At 38.9% G+C, this 20,510-nt stretch overlaps 1 protein-coding gene across 1 annotated transcript in view; it reads right to left on the bottom strand.

The window, feature by feature from the left end:
• The window catches only part of LOC124613950 (nucleoporin Nup43), a 202,703-nt gene that overhangs the window by 25,297 nt on the left and 156,896 nt on the right, over window positions 1-20,510 (bottom strand). Inside the window, exons 5-6 of the mRNA XM_047142718.1 lie at window positions 17,381-17,529; window positions 10,034-10,172 (exon numbers count right to left, since the gene is read on the bottom strand). Of these exons, the coding sequence (XP_046998674.1) occupies window positions 10,034-10,172; window positions 17,381-17,529 (288 nt within the window). The remainder of the gene's footprint in view (window positions 1-10,033; window positions 10,173-17,380; window positions 17,530-20,510) is intronic.

The raw sequence follows: 20,510 nt of genomic DNA, 5'->3' as shown, positions 1-20,510 counted from the left end.
CTCGAGGAAGATCAATTTGGATTCCGTAGAAATATTGGAACACGTGAGGCAATACTGACCCTACGACTTATCTTAGCAAATAGATTAAGGAAAGGCAAACCTATGTTTCTAGAAATTGTAGACTTTGAGAAAGCTTTTGACAATGTTGACTGGAATATTCTCTTTCAAATTCTGAAGGTGGAAGGGGTCAAATACAGGGAGCAAAAGCATATTTACAATTTGTACAGAAACCAGATGGCAGTTATAAGAGTCGAGGGACATGAAAGGGAAGCAGTGGTTGGGAAGGGAGTGAGACAGGGTTGTAGCCTCTCCCCGATGTTATTCAATCTGTATACTGAGCAAGCAGTAAAGGAAACAAAAGAAAAATTCGGAGTAGGTATTAAAATCCATGGAGAAGAAATAAAAACTTTGAGGTTCGCCGATGACATTGTAATTCTGTCAGAGACAGCAAAGGACTTGGAAGAGCAGTTGAACGGAATGGACAGTGTCTTGAAAGGAGGATATAAGATGAACATCAACAAAAGCAAAACGAGGATAATGGAATGTAGTCAAATTAAATCGGGTGATGCTGAGGGAATTAGATTAGGAAATGAGACACTTAAAGTAGTAAAGGAGTTTTGCTATTTAGGGAGTAAAATAACTGATGATGGTCGAAGTAGAGAGGATATAAAATGTAGACTGGCAATGGCAAGGAAATCGTTTCTGAAGAAGAGAAATTTGTTAACATCGAGTATAGATTTAAGTGTCAGGAAGTCGTTTCTGAAAGTATTTGTATGGAGTGTAGCCATGTATGGAAGTGAAACATGGACGATAACTAGTTTGGACAAGAAGAGAATAGAAGCTTTCAAAATGCAGTGCTACAGAAGAATGCTAAAGATTAGATGGGTAGATCACATAACTAATGAGGAGGTATTGAATAGGATTGGGGAGAAGAGAAGTTTGTGGCACAACTTGACTAGAAGAAGGGATCGGTTGGTAGGGCATGTTTTGAGGCATCAAGGGATCACAAATTTAGCATTGGAGGGCAGCATGGAGGGTAAAAATCGTAGAGGGAGACCAAGAGATGAATGCACTAAGCAGATTCAGAAGGATGTAGGTTGCAGTAGGTACTGGGAGATGAAGAAGCTTGGACAGGATAGAGTAGCATGGAGAGCTGCATCAAACCAGTCTCAGGACTGAAGACCACAACAACAACAACAACAACAACAGCACATTTATATGTACTGTCTTCAGACAGACTTTTATGACAATTATATTTGTTTTACATTTGGCTGGCACACACATGACAAAAATGTATGTTTGATTCATTGCTGTACACTATTTAACTACTGTGGTTTTGAAAATAGCCTTTTTTTATTCCTCCATGGTGCTTGTGTATATTCTATATTTATCTTTTTTGTACCGTCATATGGGGTGATTTCGAACACCAGGGTGAATTCGGACAGTACGGCTTATTTGCTCTTTGCCACTGCATAGAAACAAAGAGTTACTTATTTTAACATCCATGCGCCAGTTATTTTAAGTGCAATATTACATTTATCGCTTTCCACAACTTTTATTTTGTGTCAATTGTTGCCTTAGGTGAATAACTGACAAACAGTCTCAGTGTTAAAAATCCATGCATTATCGTAAAGTGGAAACTTTCTATTGTTGCGCTGAGTGGGAACAGTTATTGTAACCGTAATTGTCGACGCGGTCAGTAGCTAATAGCATTGAGACAACTTCTGTTAAGTTTTTCGAGTTTCTCGTGCAAGGTTATAAAATGATGTCGGTTTTTGTAAAACTGTGTACTGTTTTAGAGGTGCTACAGTACGGTGTAAGTATGACCCAGAACTTTTAGATAAAGCTGTTCGTGATATTCAGAGTGGTAAATTATCGTACAGAAAAGTGTGTGATTTGTATGGTATACCCAAATCAACCCAACAAAATAAAGTATAGGAAGCACATCCGAAAAAAAATGGGAGGACAGCAAGTGCTAAATAAAGAAGAAGAAGAAGAAGAAATATTGAAGCAAGGTATCTTGAGGGCTGCACATTGAGAATTTCCCTTCACTAAATTGGATATTAGATATTTAATTAAAGGCTACCTTGATAAATCTGGCCAAAAAGAGAAGAAATTTCGTAATAATTTGCCAGGAGAAGAATGGGTGCATTTATTCCTCAAACGACAGTCAGAAGATCTTTCCGTTTGCTTAAGTGAAAATATTAAACAAGCTCGTGCAGAAGTGAACAAAGAGACTGTTAAGATGTTTTTCTCCAATATCAAGGCAAAGCTGGAAAATCTCCCACTTAGCAACATGATCAACTATGATGAAACCAACATGTCAGATGATCCAGGCAAGCAGCAGATAACTACAAAACAAGGAAGTAAGCATGCTGAAAAAGTGATGGACTCATCAAAATCTAGTGTCTCAATAACGATGGCAGCTAGTGCTGATGGTAAACTGCTTCCTCCGTATGCCCTTTACAAATCAGAGCATTTGTAGGATACGTGGCAAGAAGGTGGACCACAAGGAACCTGTTTCAATAGGAACAAAAGTGGATGGTTTGACTTGCCAGAATTTGAAGACTGGTTCTTTACAATCTCTTTGTCCTATTTGAAGAGGCAAAACGGGCGGACAGTCATGATTGGAGACAACTTATCCAGTCACGTGTCTTTACATGTTATTGAAGAGTGTGAGCGGAACAATATTTCATTCATTCTCCTTCGCCCTAATAGCACGCACCTCCTCCAAATGCTCAATGTAAGCTTCTTAAGGCCAATGAAAGCAGCGTGGTGAGCTGTATTAACTGATTGGAAGAAACACACTCGTGGGACCATTTCCAATGATCCCTTTCCATCTCTTCTGATGCAGACACTGACTAAGATTTCAGCAAACTCCAAGGAAAACATAAAGGGTGGATTTCGCACCACGGGCCTAATCCCATTTGATCCAGATCATGTCTAACGAAAATTGCCTGATAATGAGAGCAGCCAGCAAAGCAACACAGATGCATGGTCTTCCACTTTTCAAGAAATGCTCAAAAAAATTCGTTATCCTCCAAATAAGCTTGGTAGCTCCCGCCGCAGCCGCAAACTATAGACGTTCAATCTGGAAAATCAATCACTGGCCGAGAGTTTCAAGGAAACGAAAACAGTGCTGAAACAAGTGACAGTGATTCTAGCAGTAGTGAAAGTGAAAATGACACATCATCCAATGAAGTTTTACTGCTGAAAGAAGAGGATTTTCTTGTTGCAGAGTACAAATATAAACATGGAAACATGGAGCAAACAAGGCAGTATGTTGGAGTGGCCACAAAGGTTGGTGCTACGGAAGTAAGTGTGAAATTCTTCCGCCCACACGATAACAGTAAAAACATATTTGTGTTTCCGAATATCCCCGATGAAGACACAATAGAAAAATTGCAAATTTCGAGAATACTTCCCATACCAGTTGAGAAGAGAGGAATGTTCATTTTTCGAGAAGATGTGCTTTAGACTTGAAGACAATAGTTTATTTAAAGTGTTTGCAACTTAATTTAGAATGAGTGAGAATTTTTTTTTTTTTTACCTTTTAGTTAAATTAATTTGTTTGTTTCTGTCTGTTTCTAATATTTCAGTTAAGAACTGTAAAAAAAAATTATTTAAATTCTTGCAAAATAAAAAGTTATGGAAGGATATAATGAATTTTCTTCTTCTTCTTCTTCGCGGATGGATCACTTAGGACCACGCGTAATCAACATTTGTTGGCCTTTCTTTTCGCCCAGTATTCCTTCATAAACAACGAGTGGGCTAGCTTTCGTTGCGTAGACCACGTATGTCGGTTAGTTTTCCTCTCTTCTTCCTCAAAACCCCGTGTGTTTGTGATTTTTCTGATTTCATTTCTATCATGTAGATTTGGAGACCCTAATACCCTCAGGTCTTTTTCCGTCTGTTTGTACCAGTTCGGTCTTGTAGTTTTCTTCTTTAAAAATGTATGAATTTTGTGCGTTAACCTGTTTGAGTCCATTCTTTCTAAGTGCCCCATGAATTGGATTCTTCTCATGCGCATTGTGTCTGTTATTTTGGAGGTATTTTTATATATTTCTGCATTGGGTTTTGGATAATGCACACCATCTTTAGTTCTTGGTCTTAGGATTTTCCTCATTATTTTACGTTCTTTCACTTCTAATTCCTCTTTTAGCATTCTGTGTTGAAGGTTTAGTGTCTCAGATGTGTAGAGAGCTTCGGGTTTAATTACTGTTGTATAGTGTCGTATTTTGCAGTTCCATGAGAGACTCTTTTTGTTGTAAATGTTTTTTGTTAACTGAAACGCCGTATCTATATTCTGGACTCTTGATCTGACAGATTTCTTTTCGTTACAATTTTCTGCAATCCATTCACCTAAATATTTAAATTCTTTTACTCGAGAGATGTAGTTATTACCAATTTTGAGATCAGAAGGTGCATCTTTGATGTCAGTAATAAATTTTGTTTTTTCAAAGGAAATTTGTAATCCTATTTTTGCTGCCTGCTCTTGTAATAATTCTAGCTGTTTCTGTGCATCGGTAATGTCTTGTGCGATCAGTGCCATGTCATCAGCAAATGTTAAACAGTCTAATTCTATGCCCTTACGTCTTGGTCCCAGTCTGTGTGCTGGTGCACCTGCTTTTCTCCATTCTCTAACAACTTTTTCAAGAGCACAATTGTAGAGCACTGGGGATAGTACATCTCCTTGTCGTACTCCTGTGTCTATTTCAAATTCTGTGCTCAATTCTCCCATAAATTTTACTTTGGATTTGGTCTCCATGAGAGTTTCTTTTATGATGTTTGTTGTCTTTTGATCTAGTCCAAATTCTGCTAATACTTCAAAAAGGGATTCTCGGTCTGTACTGTCATATGCTTTTTTAAAGTCGACAAACGTGATGACATAACTTTTGTTTGAAGTACTATGTAATTATTTCATTGAGTTTTTCAAGTTAAGGATTTGTTCTACACATGATCGACCTTTTCTGAACCCACCTTGGTATTCGCCTAGTTTTGAATCCAGCTGAGGTTCTGCGCGGTTTAGTAGGGCTTTAGACAGAATTTTGTATGTTGTTGACAATAAAGAGATTCCACAATAGTAGTTGGGGTCTGTTTTACTTCCTCTTTTGTACAGAGGATGTATGACTGCTGTCTTCCAATCTGTGGGGATTTTTTCAGTTTTCCAGATTTCATGTATAATTTCTTTGCGTTTTGCAATAAGATTTTCTCCTGCCTTTTTCCATAATTCTCCGATGTTTTGGTCTTCTCCTGATGCTTTTTTATTTTTCAGTAACTGAATTATCTCTTTTACCTCCTGTAAACTTGGTGGCTTTGAGTCTGGGTTTCGTTGTGTATGATGGAACTCAAATTTTTCTGCAGGCTTTTCACAATTCAGTAATTTAGAAAAGTATTTTGCAAGAATTTCACAGTTTTCGGTGTTGGTATGGGCAATTTCCCCATGTTCATTTTTGAATTGGAGTGATGGAGGGGAGTACTTTGTTAATTTTTGTTTGAATACTCTGTAGAAATTTTGGGAATTGTTTTTCTTGAAATCATTTTCTATGTCTTGCAATTTTTTGTCTTCGTGTTGTTTACGGACTGTTCGTATTGCTTTTGTGACTGTTTTCCTGGTATCTTTGAGATCTTCCAGGGTATTTTGATTTTTGTTGCACAACCAATTTTGCCACGCCTGTTGTCTGAGATTTATCAGTTGGTCACACTCATCTGTCCACCATGGGTGTTTACGTGTTCTTCTTTGCGGTGCTACTGTTTCAGCTGTTTTTAAAAGTCCTGCTTGTAGTTGTTGCCAATTTTGTGGTTTTAAGTTTTGTGTTTCCTTCATAAATTTTTCATTACCATTTATCTTTTGTACATCATATTTACGGTGTGGAGATTTCTTCGTGAATTTTCTTTTTTCTGGAATGACATCTAGGGAGAATTTTGTTGGGTAATGGTCGGACTCTAGGTCTAGTCCATTAAGGACTTTAAGTTTCATGATTTCTACTGTATTTACGCGGGAGATCATTACATGATCCAACTGATATTTACCTAGTAATGGATTTTCTTGAAAAATGTTGATTTGAAAAATAGGTCGTGGTTTTTGCAGATTTCAATGAGTCGCATGCCATTCCGGATGGTCTGTGTATGCCCTGACCATTTACCTACCCAATATCGATATTTCTTTTCTTTACCGATTTGTGCATTGAAATCGCCCATAAGTATTTTGACATGGTTATTTGGGATTTTTTGGAGAATATTATCTAATTGGTTCCAGAATTCTTCTACTTCTTCTACTTTGTTTTTGTTAGTGATGTTAGTTGGTGCATGTCCGTTGATTAGGGTGTATATCTTATCAGCTGATTTTATTGTCATCATGGAGAGCTCTCCCGAGTATGATTTGAAAGTCGTGACTGAACCAAGTATTGATATATCTACTATAAATCCAGTTCCACATTGTGGACAATTTGCCATGGCTTGTTTTCCAGGTTTTCCTTTGTATATCCTGTATCCTTCTGAATCAAAAGGATTTTCATCTGTATATCGTGATTCCTGAAATGCAATAATTTTGATTTTACGTTCTCTGGATTTGTCCAGGATGTTTTTTAGTTTTCCCATTTTTAAGAGAGAATTTACATTAAATGTCATAATGAATTTTATATATTACGGATATCACTTATTCCTAACAAAGGACTACCTTAAAATGTGTAATATGTCACCAAAATCAAATAAAAAGCATGTTAAAAAAAAGGGGGGGGGGGGGGCAGTAACTGTCCGAATTCGCCCTCTATATATTGTAACTTCAGTCAGAGATTTAAAAAACAGGTGTCCGAAATCACCCCAATCCATGGGGTGACTACAGACACTTTATTTAACTGCCTTAGATAAATATACCTACACACACACTTTCTGGTTCTGGGATATTTTATTCGTTACACATATACCCTACCACTTCCATATCAATCAATTTAATCTAACAATATATACGAAAGTTATAATTAAAGTAACAGCACAACCGTCCGAAATCACCCCGTTTGACGGTACCCTACAGTTTTCTCCTGTATCCTCACAGGAAACCAGTACAGAACAAACATACAAGTGTACAGCTGAAGGCATAACAAAAAAATGTGATTAAAAGTTACCATATTGTGAACAGTACTTGTGAAAGGGCGATGTGTGAAATTTAGCTCCACTGAGTTTCTCTCTTTTTACTTTATCATACTTTTTAAAATCACCCTCAATTTCTGAATTTTCTACGAACATCAGTTGTGTCTCCACCAAAATACAGGATTACCATAAGTTATTGCGTAACGACATAATGCACCTCACAACAGTACACCAGGTGTAGAAGTATGAAACCAGAATTTCCCAACAGACGGTGCTAGCCGTCAGCGTAGGGCCCATGAGAACGCGTCTGCAGGGCCATCTGCTTCCTGTAACAGCTGACGACGAATATCAGCACACAGTAACCCAAGTTCTGTACGTCAGTATCTGTTTCAAACCTGTAAACATGTCGAGTTTTGAGCCTATGAACTAAAATTTGTGGACAGCACTGGTTTTCTGTAATTTGAAGAAAACTGCTGCAGTATCACATTGAGTGTTTGTCGAAACTTTCAGCAAACTTGCTCTTGGGAAAAAACAGAGTTTCAAATGGTTCAAAAAATTCATAAGTGGTAATTTTGACATGAGAAATGACGAGCACTGAAGAAGTTAGAAGACAGCAGATTGCAGGCCTTACTGGATGAAGATGATACACTCAACAGGGACTCGTGGAACAATTTAATGATACGCTGAAAGCCATTTCTCTTTGGTTGAAAGCTATGGGAAAGGTGCGTAAAGTGGGAAAATGGGTTCCGTATGAACTGAATGGAAGACAGCCAGCAGATTGAAAGACCACTTGTGAAATGCTGCTCACCAGATACAAAATAAAATCATTTCTCCACCGAATTGTGACAGGTGGTGAAAAATATTCTGAGAATCCTACGTGTCATAAATCATGGGTGAAACCAAGCAAACCATCGACATCCACTGCAAGAACAAATTGGTTTGGAAAGAAGACAATGCTCTGTGTTTGGTGGGATCAGAAGGGTGTAATCTATTATCAGCTGCTAAAACTTGGTGAAACCATTACCACTGATCACTACCAACAGCAAATGATCAATTTAAATTGAGTGTTATGTGAAAAATGATCAGAATATGGAAAAAGGTGACACAAAGTCATATTGCTCCAGGGTAACACCCCATCACACACAGCAAAACAGGTCAGGGATTGCTCCATCTGATTATCATGTATTTGCATCACAGGGACATGCTCTTGCTGAACAACGCTTCAATTTGTATGAAAATGTGCGAAAATGGCTCGCTGACTGGTTTGCTTAAAAAGAAGTGTCGTCCCCCCCCCCCCCTCCCCCCACGGCATTCACAGCCTCACACAGAGTTAGGAGAAATGTAATTATTGCAACCAAATTCTGATTTCATATTTCTACACCTGGTATAATCATCTGGTATCTAGCACAAGCTGCTTCTGCTGTACAGATCATTTAGCTGATGTGTATCCTATAGATTTTGGAATGAATGTAACATCATATAATAACAGAACTAGAAATCTAAGGCTGTTGCTTCCTCTAATTCACCTATAATCTGCTTATTTATGTTCTACACATTGCGTACACACTCGTCTCCCTATCTTTACATCTGTTTCACGGTCTAAGGTATCTTTGTAACAAAAGCCTCTTATGTAATTCTGAATGTTGTGTAATTCCACTGTAACAAAAGAATGTTCCCCTAACTCTTTTACTTTGCATACGATTGCTTAAATGGGTGGAAATACTCTTCACAAAATAGGTTCCTTTACAAATACACTTCAATAATTTCGAAGTTCATCACAATCTTAGGCCTTTACACATGTAAACAGGACGCACTTCTTTCAAGCCCCTCAAGACAATTAATTACAAAGAGACACTGTTACATGAAGACAGGGTGATGCCATTTTTCTTAAATCTGTATGTTCACGAGAGCCATGCTACCTTGCTTGGTTAGTTTTCAATACTCCTTAGAGGTCTGTTAAAGCCTCTGGGATTTTAGAAGTAGTTCACTTGGTGCCAAGGGGTTTTACTTTTACAGAGATTTCTACCACAGTTGTAAACCAAAAAATCAAGTTAAGCTCAATGATGGAAAAACAACTAAAACTTTCGGTAACAGGAGAGAGGCAGCACTGACTAATCACCAGTTTCAGAACCCCAGGTTTGCCAACATGAACGTAGTCACATCCAACCAAGCTCTGAGGAGTTAACCATTTAGCATCAGCCAGAATGAGTGCATATTCATCTTATGGAATATGCATATGTGAAGAAGATTACCTCTGCTATAGCAGATTGGTACTTCTGTTAGTTAATGACAAGATATTTAAACAGAGACGAGCAGCAGGATGTCCCAAAACATATGAATCAGAAAATGTACACTTGTTCCCATAACACACAACGCAGACATTACGAACATATCTAACAACTACAATGGAGAAAGCCTATGAGCTTCCAGTCCCTCCCACAACCCAGTACTGTTTCCCTTTGGTACTATTCTGTATAGCTTTACGTTACTCAGTGCCCGTCCTTTTCTTTCTACACTTTCCTGAGTTTTACTGTTCCTAATTTTGAGTAAGAACTTTGTCCAAAAGCTTAAATATTTCTAGTTTTATTTTTCATTGTGCCTGTCTGCCACTGAACACCACCTCTATGCAGTGAGTAGCAATCTATCCTTTCCATATCTTCACTAAAGGTCCTCAAACTTTCACAACAAAACTAACAAGTAACTGATACAATGACACTTTTATACCTAACTGTCCTGCAATACCGTCCTACCTAATGTCAGAACTTCTTATTCAAGAATTGACCAATGAATTTTATTTTTTCTATTTGTAAATCAATTGATTAAAATCTCTATTGGAAAGTAAAAGTGCATGAAGGATTAATATATTTAAAAAATAAATAAACATAAAAGAAAACACAGGGACTTCTAACAAAAAAAGTACACTAATGAGGTAAAACATTCATACTACTGCTTGAATGTGCGTTGAGCACAGTGATTGGGTATATACTGTGACGTAGATCCCATACAACGAGAGCACCTTCCTCACCACCCGCCAACACCAGGTGGCGTTGTGTTGGATGATGAACGACACAAGAAGCAGAAACCTGGAACATAATTTTGTCATACATACATCAAAATATTTTAAGGAGTGTGTCAAATTTTTTTGAGAAAAAGCTTATTTTTACCAAAACTATGCACATAAAATATAAATAACAGAGACAATACCTTTTGGAATCAGGGATTCCTTCCTTCAGCAAAAGAATGCAGACAGTCTGAGGAATATAGCAATTAATTAATTAATTAGGTGTGCATTTTACCTAGTATGCAGGATGAATTTTCTATTAATCTAGTGCCACCTGTAAGCAAAAGGGTGTTCCTTTTTCACAAATTAATCGTTAAGAAATAATTCTTTGTAGAAGATAAATCTTCAGATAAAACAAGAGAGTAAATGCAAATGATGTTTCCAAAGTAGCTGTGGTATTTAAACTAGTAGACAGTACATGTTGCATACTGGAAAATCAAGGCATCATACTGTGATACTCTATTCCAAAGAAGTTTAACATGATCTCATCTCTTGGGAGATGCTGAAAGGTAGATAGCATCTCAGCCGCTGGCTGTGCCATGTAAGTGTTTCAAACAGATGAACTTTATATTTTATTTTCTGGACATCTAACAGGCCCAGTATCCAGCATGATAATATCTAAGAAGAGTAGAAAATGTCCTTGATATTCAGTACATCTTTCTCAGCTTGTTTAGAGAACTCTGAGAGTAAAGAAAAATAATAATAGTAATAGCAATAATAATAATAACAATAATAATAATAATAATAATAATAACCCTCTCCCAACTCAATTTCATATAATTGTGCAATGTGTCAGCTCATTTAAAAACTAAAGGTTACCGTGGGAGGAGGAGGAGGAGGAGGAGGAGGGGGGGGGGGGGGGGAAGGGGAGGGGGGGGGGGGAGGGAGAGGGAGATAATGGATGCTGCTGTTGCTGATGACCATTCACCATCCAACAACAAACTTATTCCTGAGATGAATCCTAATAAATTTATTCTGAACAGGAGTTCTAAAGACAAGAATATGAGAAATGAATTTGGGGTTGCCAAAAGCATGAAATAGAAATGCAGGATATGGATATTGTGAATGAGGGGGAAAAAATTAAGTGGTGACAGTACATGTAGCTTCCAGTGATGCTAATGAACTGCATCACTATTTGCTCCTGCCCTTTCAATCAGAATGACAAGAAAAATATTTCTCTCAAACGGTAGAAACAAAATTATTTTATAACAAGCGAGTTTATCAAATAATCAAGATGGAAAAAACCACAGATCAAAGCAGACAATTATTGTTATAATAATAATTATTATTATTAACTTGATTGGTCACATTGGACCACCTGGGTCACTCCATGTTCACTTTCTCTTTGAAGTTTGACCACTTGCTTCTTGCACTCAGCCCAGTACTAGTTCATTCATTCCAAATTCAATTTTCTTAACTCGTCTGAAATCTCTGAGGGTCTTCTGTGTGTCATTTCTGCTGCAAATTTATGATTCATAAGGAAAGTGTCAATTTTGTTTTTGTTCTCTGCATCAGTAATTCTAAGTCTTCATTGTGCTGGTGATTGGGTCAATCTCACAATAGACAGTTTCATTAGGGAGGATTCTCCAGAATCCATCAACCTGGTATTTTTTATTGATGCATGTTCTGATAATTCTTCATTCAGTCTCGAGGAGTCGATTGGTTCTTCTGTCATTTTTAATTTGGGGAGAGTTACAGTTTTGTAACGTTTGATCTTGGTGTCTATTGACATGCATTTCTTATTATATGTTGACCAGGTTAGAAACTGTGCTTTTTTTAGTTTTGTTGGTTCTATTTATCCATGTTGGTTTCTCACCCAAGTTGTGCAAAATAATTTCTCCAAGATATTTAAATTTTAGAACTTTTTTAATTGCTTGATTATTTATGAAGATTTTATATATACAAAGAGGTTTCATTGGCATGATTTCAGTTTTCTCAAAGGATATTTGTAATCCTATTCTTGAAGAAATTTTCTGGAGACTTGTGTCCTGGCCACAAATTTCTTCCATGTCAAGGGCTAAGAGAGCTAAGGCTGTTTGCTCTTATTGCTGATTTTCCTCCAATTTTACATGGATTTTCTTTTTGCCAGATTGTCATGATGTGATTAAGAGCCACACAAAAAATGTAAGGGGACAATCCATTACCTTGTCTGAGTCCTGTTTTTATTGTGAAAGCTTTTGACATTTCCTCTCTAAACTTGACCTTTGAATTTGTGTTAGTTAAAGTTAGCTAAATGAGTCGTACCAGTTTGGGATGGTGGCCATATGATCTAAGGATTATTAGAAGTGTGGGTGTATGAACACTATCATATATTTTTTTTTTTTTTTAAATCTACGAATGAGATTTAGCTCGTGGTCTCGCGGTAGCATTCTCGCTTCCCAAGCACGGGGTCCCAGGTTCGATTCCCGGCGGGGTCAGGGATTTTTCCTGCCTCTTCATCATCATCATTCATCCCCATTACGGTCGGAGGAAGGCAATGACAAACCACCTCCACTAGGGCCTTGCCTAGAAAGGCGGCGCGGGTCTCCCGCGTCGCTCCCCTACGCTCTGTAAAGAAGTATGGGACTCATCATCGTCATCACGAATGAGATGAATAACTGTTTGTTTCTATACTTGTAATACTCCATTATTAGTTTCAGGCTAAGAATTTGGTCTGAGCAGCTTCTGTATGGTAAAAATCCTTCTTGATATTCTCTAAATTGTGGCCCCAGAACATTTTTGATCCTATTGTAATTTATGCGGGAGAAAATTTTGTATGTGCAGTCCAGAAGGGTTATTCCTCTGTAATTATCTGGGTTGGTTCTATATCCTTTTTAAAATAATGGACGGATTATTCCTGAGGTCCAGTGCTCTGGAATTTTCTCTACGATCCACATTTCAATAAGATGTCGGTGGAGATTTATTACTACAGGTTTTCCAGCATTGTTCCAGTTTTCTGCAAATACATGGTCTTCATGACATGCCTTTGCAAGGATCTCTGCATTTTCTTGATTACTATGCGCAAACTTTCCTGACTTATCTCTCAGCACCAATGTCGAGGACTCATACTTTTTAAGATATCTCCCAAAGGTTTTGTAGTAATCTCTTGACTGTTTCTTCTGGAAGTTCTCTTCTATCTTTCCTAGGGTATTTTTAAGATGTTTGCGTTTTGTCTGTCTGATGATTTATGGGTTGACTTTCTTTGTTTATTTCTAGATGTGATTCTTCAGACTTTTGGGTTTGATACTTTATCCAAGCTTGGTGTCTTCTTTCTAATGCCTGGTCACATTCTGCATTCCACAACTCATGTTTCTTCCTGGGATTTACTGGAGGCAACTCTTCTGCTACGGATTTTAATTTGGTGGTTAATTCTTCTAGTGTGTTATAGTTGATAGACCCTTCACCTGATTTCCTAGTGTATTCATCATTTTTTGTTAAGATGGTTGGGTTGAATTTTCTTCTGGTTTTTTTTCTGAGCTCTTTTCCTTACCATTGGTGTTAATTTTATTTTGATCTACACAACATAGTGGTCTGACCCCGAGTCTTCACCCCTTAAAACTTTGACGTTGTAGATTTCACGATGGTGAAATTTATCCATGCATACATGGTCCAGTTGCCATTTGCCCTTTTGGAAATCAGGGTGTTTCCAGGTTTTTAATTTGTGAGGTTTCCTCTTAAAACATGTTGATGTTAAGACCAGGTTATGGTTTCTACAAGTTTCAATTAACCTTTGACCATTTTTGTTGATGTTTAAGGTTTGTACGAACTGTTGAGTTTCTAGACGCTCCGATCCACCATTATCTTCTGAATGACAGTCCACCGAATCCGAATGCTATCTTTCCTGCAATTTATGGTTGCAGTCAGTGGAATTATTCTTCAAGACTGTTCATGGTCGACTGTCTATGGTATCACCTTGGTGTGAGGATAAATCCTCGAATTACAATTCTGAATGTTATTCAGAAAGGTGGTGATGAAGGAGGAAAGATGACAACATGAAATTGTGAAGATGGAAAAAAAAATAGAAGGGGTCTGACACTTCGAGAATTGAAGAAATCGGCCAGGACGATTAAAGAGCGTGAAAATAAAAGACACCCTAGGCCTCCATACGTAATACCGTGAGGGTCACTAAAGAACAAGAGAAGTCAGATAGGACAGATAATATTACACAGCAGCCAGTGAAGCAGGTACTGAATTATTGCAGTGACATTCCAATTGCTAAAATCACAGGAAATTATTCTGTGTCAGGTAAAAAGTAATAAAATCCACTTGCTGGAGGAAAACTACAGGGACAATGACAATAGGGGCAGGAAACTGTCAGCCAGATGTTGCATTGCAATGGCCAAAAACTGTGTTCACTTCAGTAACACATAACAATTCTGAAAAAGCTTTTGTAATGCAACTGGGTCTTTAGTGTTCTGGATCCTAATATGGCAGCAAAACAGCACCATCAATCGTCATTACTTTATAATTAGCACTCAAGAACAGAAAAAAGAATTTTAGTGAATCTAATAACATATATCTGATATATAATACAGGAAGTTGCTGCTCACCATATAGCGGAGATGCTGAGTTGCAGAGAGGCACAACAAAAGGACTCTCATGACTAAAACTTTCAACCATTAAAACTGCAGTCGTTCCTGTGAGTTGTGTTTGTGTGAGTGTGTGTGCGAGTGTGTCTCTCTTGTTGATGAAGGCTTTAATGGCCAAAAGCTTTAGTCGCGCGAGTCCTTATGTTGTGCCTGTAAGTTACTCAGCATCTCCGCTATATGCTGAGTAGCAATGTTCCTTTTTGTAATAGTGATATAATATTTTTATTAATAACAACATTAAGATGAAAATTTTGGTGGCAGTTGTTGCACTGGTTAGTATACATAGTAACTATTGTAAATAGCTCTTTGGCTCTTCTCTTTGCACGTACTACCAGGGTATCTTACAAAATTCTACTATTATACCACCTCTATGTATTAAGATGCGCCTAATAAAACAATTTGTGAAAGATTTTTCCGAAGACGAAGAATGTTTCAAGTACCTCTGCAAGAAGTTTCCTCATAATTCATTTAACCTGTCAGTCAATAAATGATGTCCAATTCCTAAGCTGAATCAAAAATGACAGGGAGAGATTTGGGTATTATTCAGTGTTGATAATTCATTTTTTAAGAACACAAAGAACCGACTTTATATATCTGTTTCAGCTAACATGTTGGAGAAGCGGGGCAAACCCGAAGTTTGGTACAGATTTATTGACATCTTCATGATCTGGACTCACAGTGAAGGAGAACTCCAGAATTTCTTGTTCAACCTCAACTCCGTTAGTTCCATCAGATTCACCTGGTCCTACTCCAAATTCCATGCCACTTTCCTTGACGTTGACCTCCATCTGTCCAATGGCCAGCTTCACACGTCCGTCCACATCAAACCCACCAACAAGCAACAGTACCTCCATTATGACAGCTGCCACCCATTCCACATCAAACAGTCCCTTCCCTACAGCCTACGTCTTCGTGGCAAACGAATCTGCTCCAGTCCGGAATTCCTGAACCATTACACCAACAATCTGAAAACAGCTTTTGCATCCTGCAACTACCCTCCCGACCTGGTACAGAAGCAAATAACCAGAGCCACTTCCTCATCCCCTCAAACCCAGAACCTCCCACAGAAGCCCAAAAGTGCCCCACTTGTGACAGGATACTTTCCGGGACTGGATCAGACTTTGAATGTGGCTCTCCAGCAGGGATACGACTTCATCAAATCCTGCCCTGAAATGAGATCCATCCTTCAGGAAATCCTCCCCACTCCACCAAGAGTGTCTTTCTGCCGTCCACCTAACCTTCGTAACCTCTTAGTTCATCCCTATGAAACCCCCAAACCACCTTCCCTACCCTCTGGCTCCTACCCTTGTAACCGCCCCCGGGGTAAAACCTGTCCCATGCACCCTCCCACCAACACCTACTCCAGTCCTGTAACCCGGAAGGTGTACACGATCAAAGGCAGAGCCACTGTCAAAGCACCCACGTGATTTACCAACTGACCTGCCTACACTGTGAAGCTTTCTATGTGGGAATGACCAGCAATAAACTGTCCATTCGCATGAATGGACACAGGCAGACAGTGTTTGTTGGTAATGAGGATCACCCTGTGGCTAAACATGCCTTGGTGCACGGCCAGCACATCTTGGCACAGTGTTACACCGTCCGGGTTATCTGGATACTTCCCACTAACACCAACCTGTCAGAACTCCGGAGATAGGAACTTGCCCTTTGGTATATCCTCTCTTCTCGTTATCTGCCAGGCCTCAACCTCCGCTAATTTCAAGTTGCCGCCGCTCATATCTCACCTGTCTTTCAACAACATCTTTGCCTCTGTACTTCCGCCTCGACTGACATCTCTGCCGAAACTATTTGCCTTTACAAATGTCTGCTTGTGTCTGTGTATGTGCGGATGGATATATCTGTGTGTGTGTGTGTGTGTGTGTGTGTGTGTGTGTGTGTGTGTGTGTGTGCGCGAGCGCGCGCATGAGCGAGCGACCAAGTGTGTACCTGTCCTTTTTTCCCCCTAAGGTAAGTCTTTCCGCTCCCGGGATTGGAATGACTCCTTACCCTCTCCCTTAAAACCCACTTTCCTTTCGTCTTCCCCTCTCCTTCCCTCTTTCCTGATGAGGCAACAGTTTGTTGCGAAAGCTTGAATTTTGTGTGTATGTTTGTGTTTGTTTGTGTGTCTATCGACCTGCCAGCGTTTTCGTTCGGTAAGTCACCTCATCTTTGTTTTTATATATAATTTTTCCCACGTGAAATGTTTCCCTCTATTATATTAAGTATAATATAAGGAATTTATCAACACCAAATAATGCAATAATATTTTTTCCACGATTTTACTACCTAGAACCCTCTCAAAACAAGTTTTGGAACTCAGTGTGTCCATGTAAATTATATAAATTATACTTAAGTTACCATACATTTTCCATCCCCTCTGTATGAATTTCAAGGTACTTCTCTGTATACTACAGTTCACTTAAAAATACTTTCAGAACAATAATGAAAATCATTAATATTACAGAGCTTCTGCAACATATTTTGTTTTACATCATTTTCATGGCTGAAAAAGGAACTGCCTCTATTGACATTGCTGCCCCCATCTAGTTACCACAGTATACATTACTACAAAAAATGTTTGATATTTCAAATAGCTAAATAAAAATCAGAATGGATAACTGATAATCTCCAATATCATGCATCTAAACAATTGTATACGCACCTGCTCATGTGGCATTGTGAATGACATGGTAGGCCTAACAGTTGAACTTTTCAAGTCCCAAATTTTCAGTATGCCACGCAAATTTCCAGTAAGAATTTCACTGTGTTTAAGGAAGCAAACACATCGAAGTGTACTGCTGTCGGCTTCATCTGCAAAGTACAAGAATACTATTGGCTAACAAAAAGTTAATTTCACACAATACCTTGTTATGAAAGCATGTCTGAACAGATGCAGGTATCACTTGCATTGTGGCATAACTGTAGCATGGCCAGGCCAGAAGTGATTCATGGTTCTAGTTACCTGGTATTAAACAATGAGGGTTCAAAGTGTTTATCTTTGTCAGTTCTCTAATATGGTAAAATTCATCTTACTGCATGGGAAGAGAGAACTTTTACATCATGACTGTACTGGTTGTAGCTATGCCCAGTCAGCTGTAAGTGTGGTGACACCACACATAGTAACCTACCTAGGCTGCATCGACAGACAGAGGAGAGTTGGTGGTTTACAAATCTCTGCTGTAATTAATGTGTGATTGATGGTGTGCTTCTGCATAATCTGCAAGTTGCTATTTGTGTGATTTAGAATTTCTCTGGGGGATGCACAAATGAAATTTTGGTGAGGACTGGGTTTACAGCCATTACATAATTATTGAATGTGGCCTGCCGCTTATGGCTGTTAAATATAATTTTCCAGTACAGTGGAATGTTAAAACCCAATCTACAAGCTGGAACATAGTTTCCAGCAGTCTGAATGCAAATTTGTATGGTGGTGTTAGTATATCCTAGCTTACACACAACTATGAGCACAAGTCAATATTCTCATCAAGGGGGGGGGGGGGGGGGGGGGGGGGAATAATCTGGCACTCTACAGGCCAGAGTGTGGAATGTTAGATTCCTTACATGGGTCAGTGGGTCAGAGAATCTAAAAATGTAAATCGATAGTTTGAAGTTTGATATAGTGGGAATTGGGGTATGGAATGGCAGGGAGAACAGGACTTTTTGTTAGGTCAGTACAGGGTTATCAATACACAATCAGATAGGAGTAATGCACAAAGGTCTAATAATGAATAAGAAAACAGGAATGCAACTGAGCTACTATGAACAGCACAGTGAACACATTATCGAAGCGAAGATAAACACGAAGCCAACACCCATGATATTAGGACAATTTTCTACGCCAACTAGTTCTGTTGATGAAGAGACCGAAAGGATGTATGATGAGACAAAAGAAATTATTCTAATACTTAAAGTGAGCAAAATTTGTGAAGGGGACTGGAACTTGATAGTAGGAATATGAAGAGATGTAAAAATAGAAGAAAAGGGGACTTGGGGGGAAACGAATGAAGAGGAAGCCACTTGGTCAAGTTCTGCACAGAGTGTAATTTAGTCATTGCTAACATTGCTTTTGAATCACAGAAGGCCTGTGGGTACATGGAAGAGATTGGAGATGCTGGAGGTTTCAGACAGATTTCACAATGGTAAGAGTGTTTTGAAACCACTGTCACTGCAATTCATGATGCCCCCAGACATTATACAAGGCGGAACATTGTTCTTAATAGGGTTTGTGATCAATACGGACTCTGCAACATGCTCCAATGTTGGTCAAAAGTAAGGAACTCTTGTGATAAGAGTGTTCCATTCCTCCATCAGTGCGACTGTCAAACGCTAGATTGCTGTTGGAGCATGTGGACATGCTTCAATACATTTCCCCCAATACAGCCCACACATGCTTGATGGGATTTAGGTCACAGGAAAGTGCAAGCAAGTTCATTCACCAAATATCTTCTTGTTCCAAGAGACCTACACCTGCACCAGTTTATTTGTTCACATAACATCATCCACAAATATGAAGTAAGGGCCAAAAGCACTCCTGAAAAGATGCACATGGTGGAGGAGTATAGCGTCACTATAACGTTGACCTGTGAGTGTTCAATGGTATGGATGTTAGTACACCCATGCAACATTACTCCCCCCCCCCCCCCCCCCATACTTTTAACATCTAGATCGCCAAAATGATCATGTTCAATAATGTTCCTGGGTGCATTGTGTGTTCTCATCTCTAGCCATATGAGGGTACGTCCAGCTTGCTGAACATGATTGTTTTGGTGGTCCAGGAGTTATGTTATGGGGAGGCATAATGTTGCATGGACATACTGACCTCCAAATCTTTGAAAATGGTACACTCCCTGGTTCACACTGTTGTGACACTTCACTCTAGATCTACATCTATATTCTGCAAACCACTGTGAACTGCATGGCAAAGACTACATCACATTGTACCAATCATTAGGGTTTTGTTCTTGTTCCATTCACATATGGAGGGCAGGAAGAATGACTGTTTAAAAGCCTCTGTGTATGCTGTGAGTAATTAAATTTTGTCTTCATGATCCCTACGAGAGCGATAAGTAAAGGGGTGGGGTGAACTTGCAGTATATTCCTAGAGTCCTGAAACACTGTAAGTAGGTTTTCTTGGTATACTTCCTCAAGAGTCTGCCAGTTAAGTTTATTCAGCATCTCTGTGACACTCTCCCATGGATCAAAAAACCTGTGACAATTTGTGCTGCCCTTCTCTCTATATTTTCAACAACACCTGCTATTCCTATCTGGTACAGGTCCCACACAGTTGAGCAATATTTAGGATGTCACACAAGTGATTTATAAGCAATATTGGATCACACGAGTGATTTATAAGCAATATTGTTTGTAGATTGACTGCATTTGGCTCTGACTTAATTTTTACAGATGACAAAGTGCAACCGCATCAAACTGCTTAGATGGGTCAGCTATTGGAATGAGTGGATATTTGGGGAATGGACTAGCCTGCCTCTTCCCTCAACAGAGGAGCTCTTGCAACAAGAGGATATTTGGGAATGGACTGGCCTTCACCCCCCCCACCCCCCACCCCCCTGGGGCTTAAATCCCATCAACCATGTGTGGGATGTTTTGGGGAGAAATACTGCAGCGCATCCTCGTGCTCCAATGACCATCCAGTAGTTGTCAATCATGATAGTGGAAGAATGGAGTGCCCTAAAACAAGAAATTGTAATCAACTTTTCGGCTCCCTATTAGAACCATGTCCTGTCTTTTGTAATTTCCAGGGGACAATCGTGAATCACAGTGCCTTCAGTGTC

The sequence above is a fragment of the Schistocerca americana genome, chromosome 4, assembly GCF_021461395.2.
Source record: "Schistocerca americana isolate TAMUIC-IGC-003095 chromosome 4, iqSchAmer2.1, whole genome shotgun sequence".
Taxonomy (NCBI): Eukaryota; Metazoa; Arthropoda; class Insecta; order Orthoptera; family Acrididae; genus Schistocerca; species Schistocerca americana.
The sequence above is the reverse complement of the archived record's forward strand: the minus strand, read 5'-3'. Positions and strand labels throughout refer to the sequence as shown.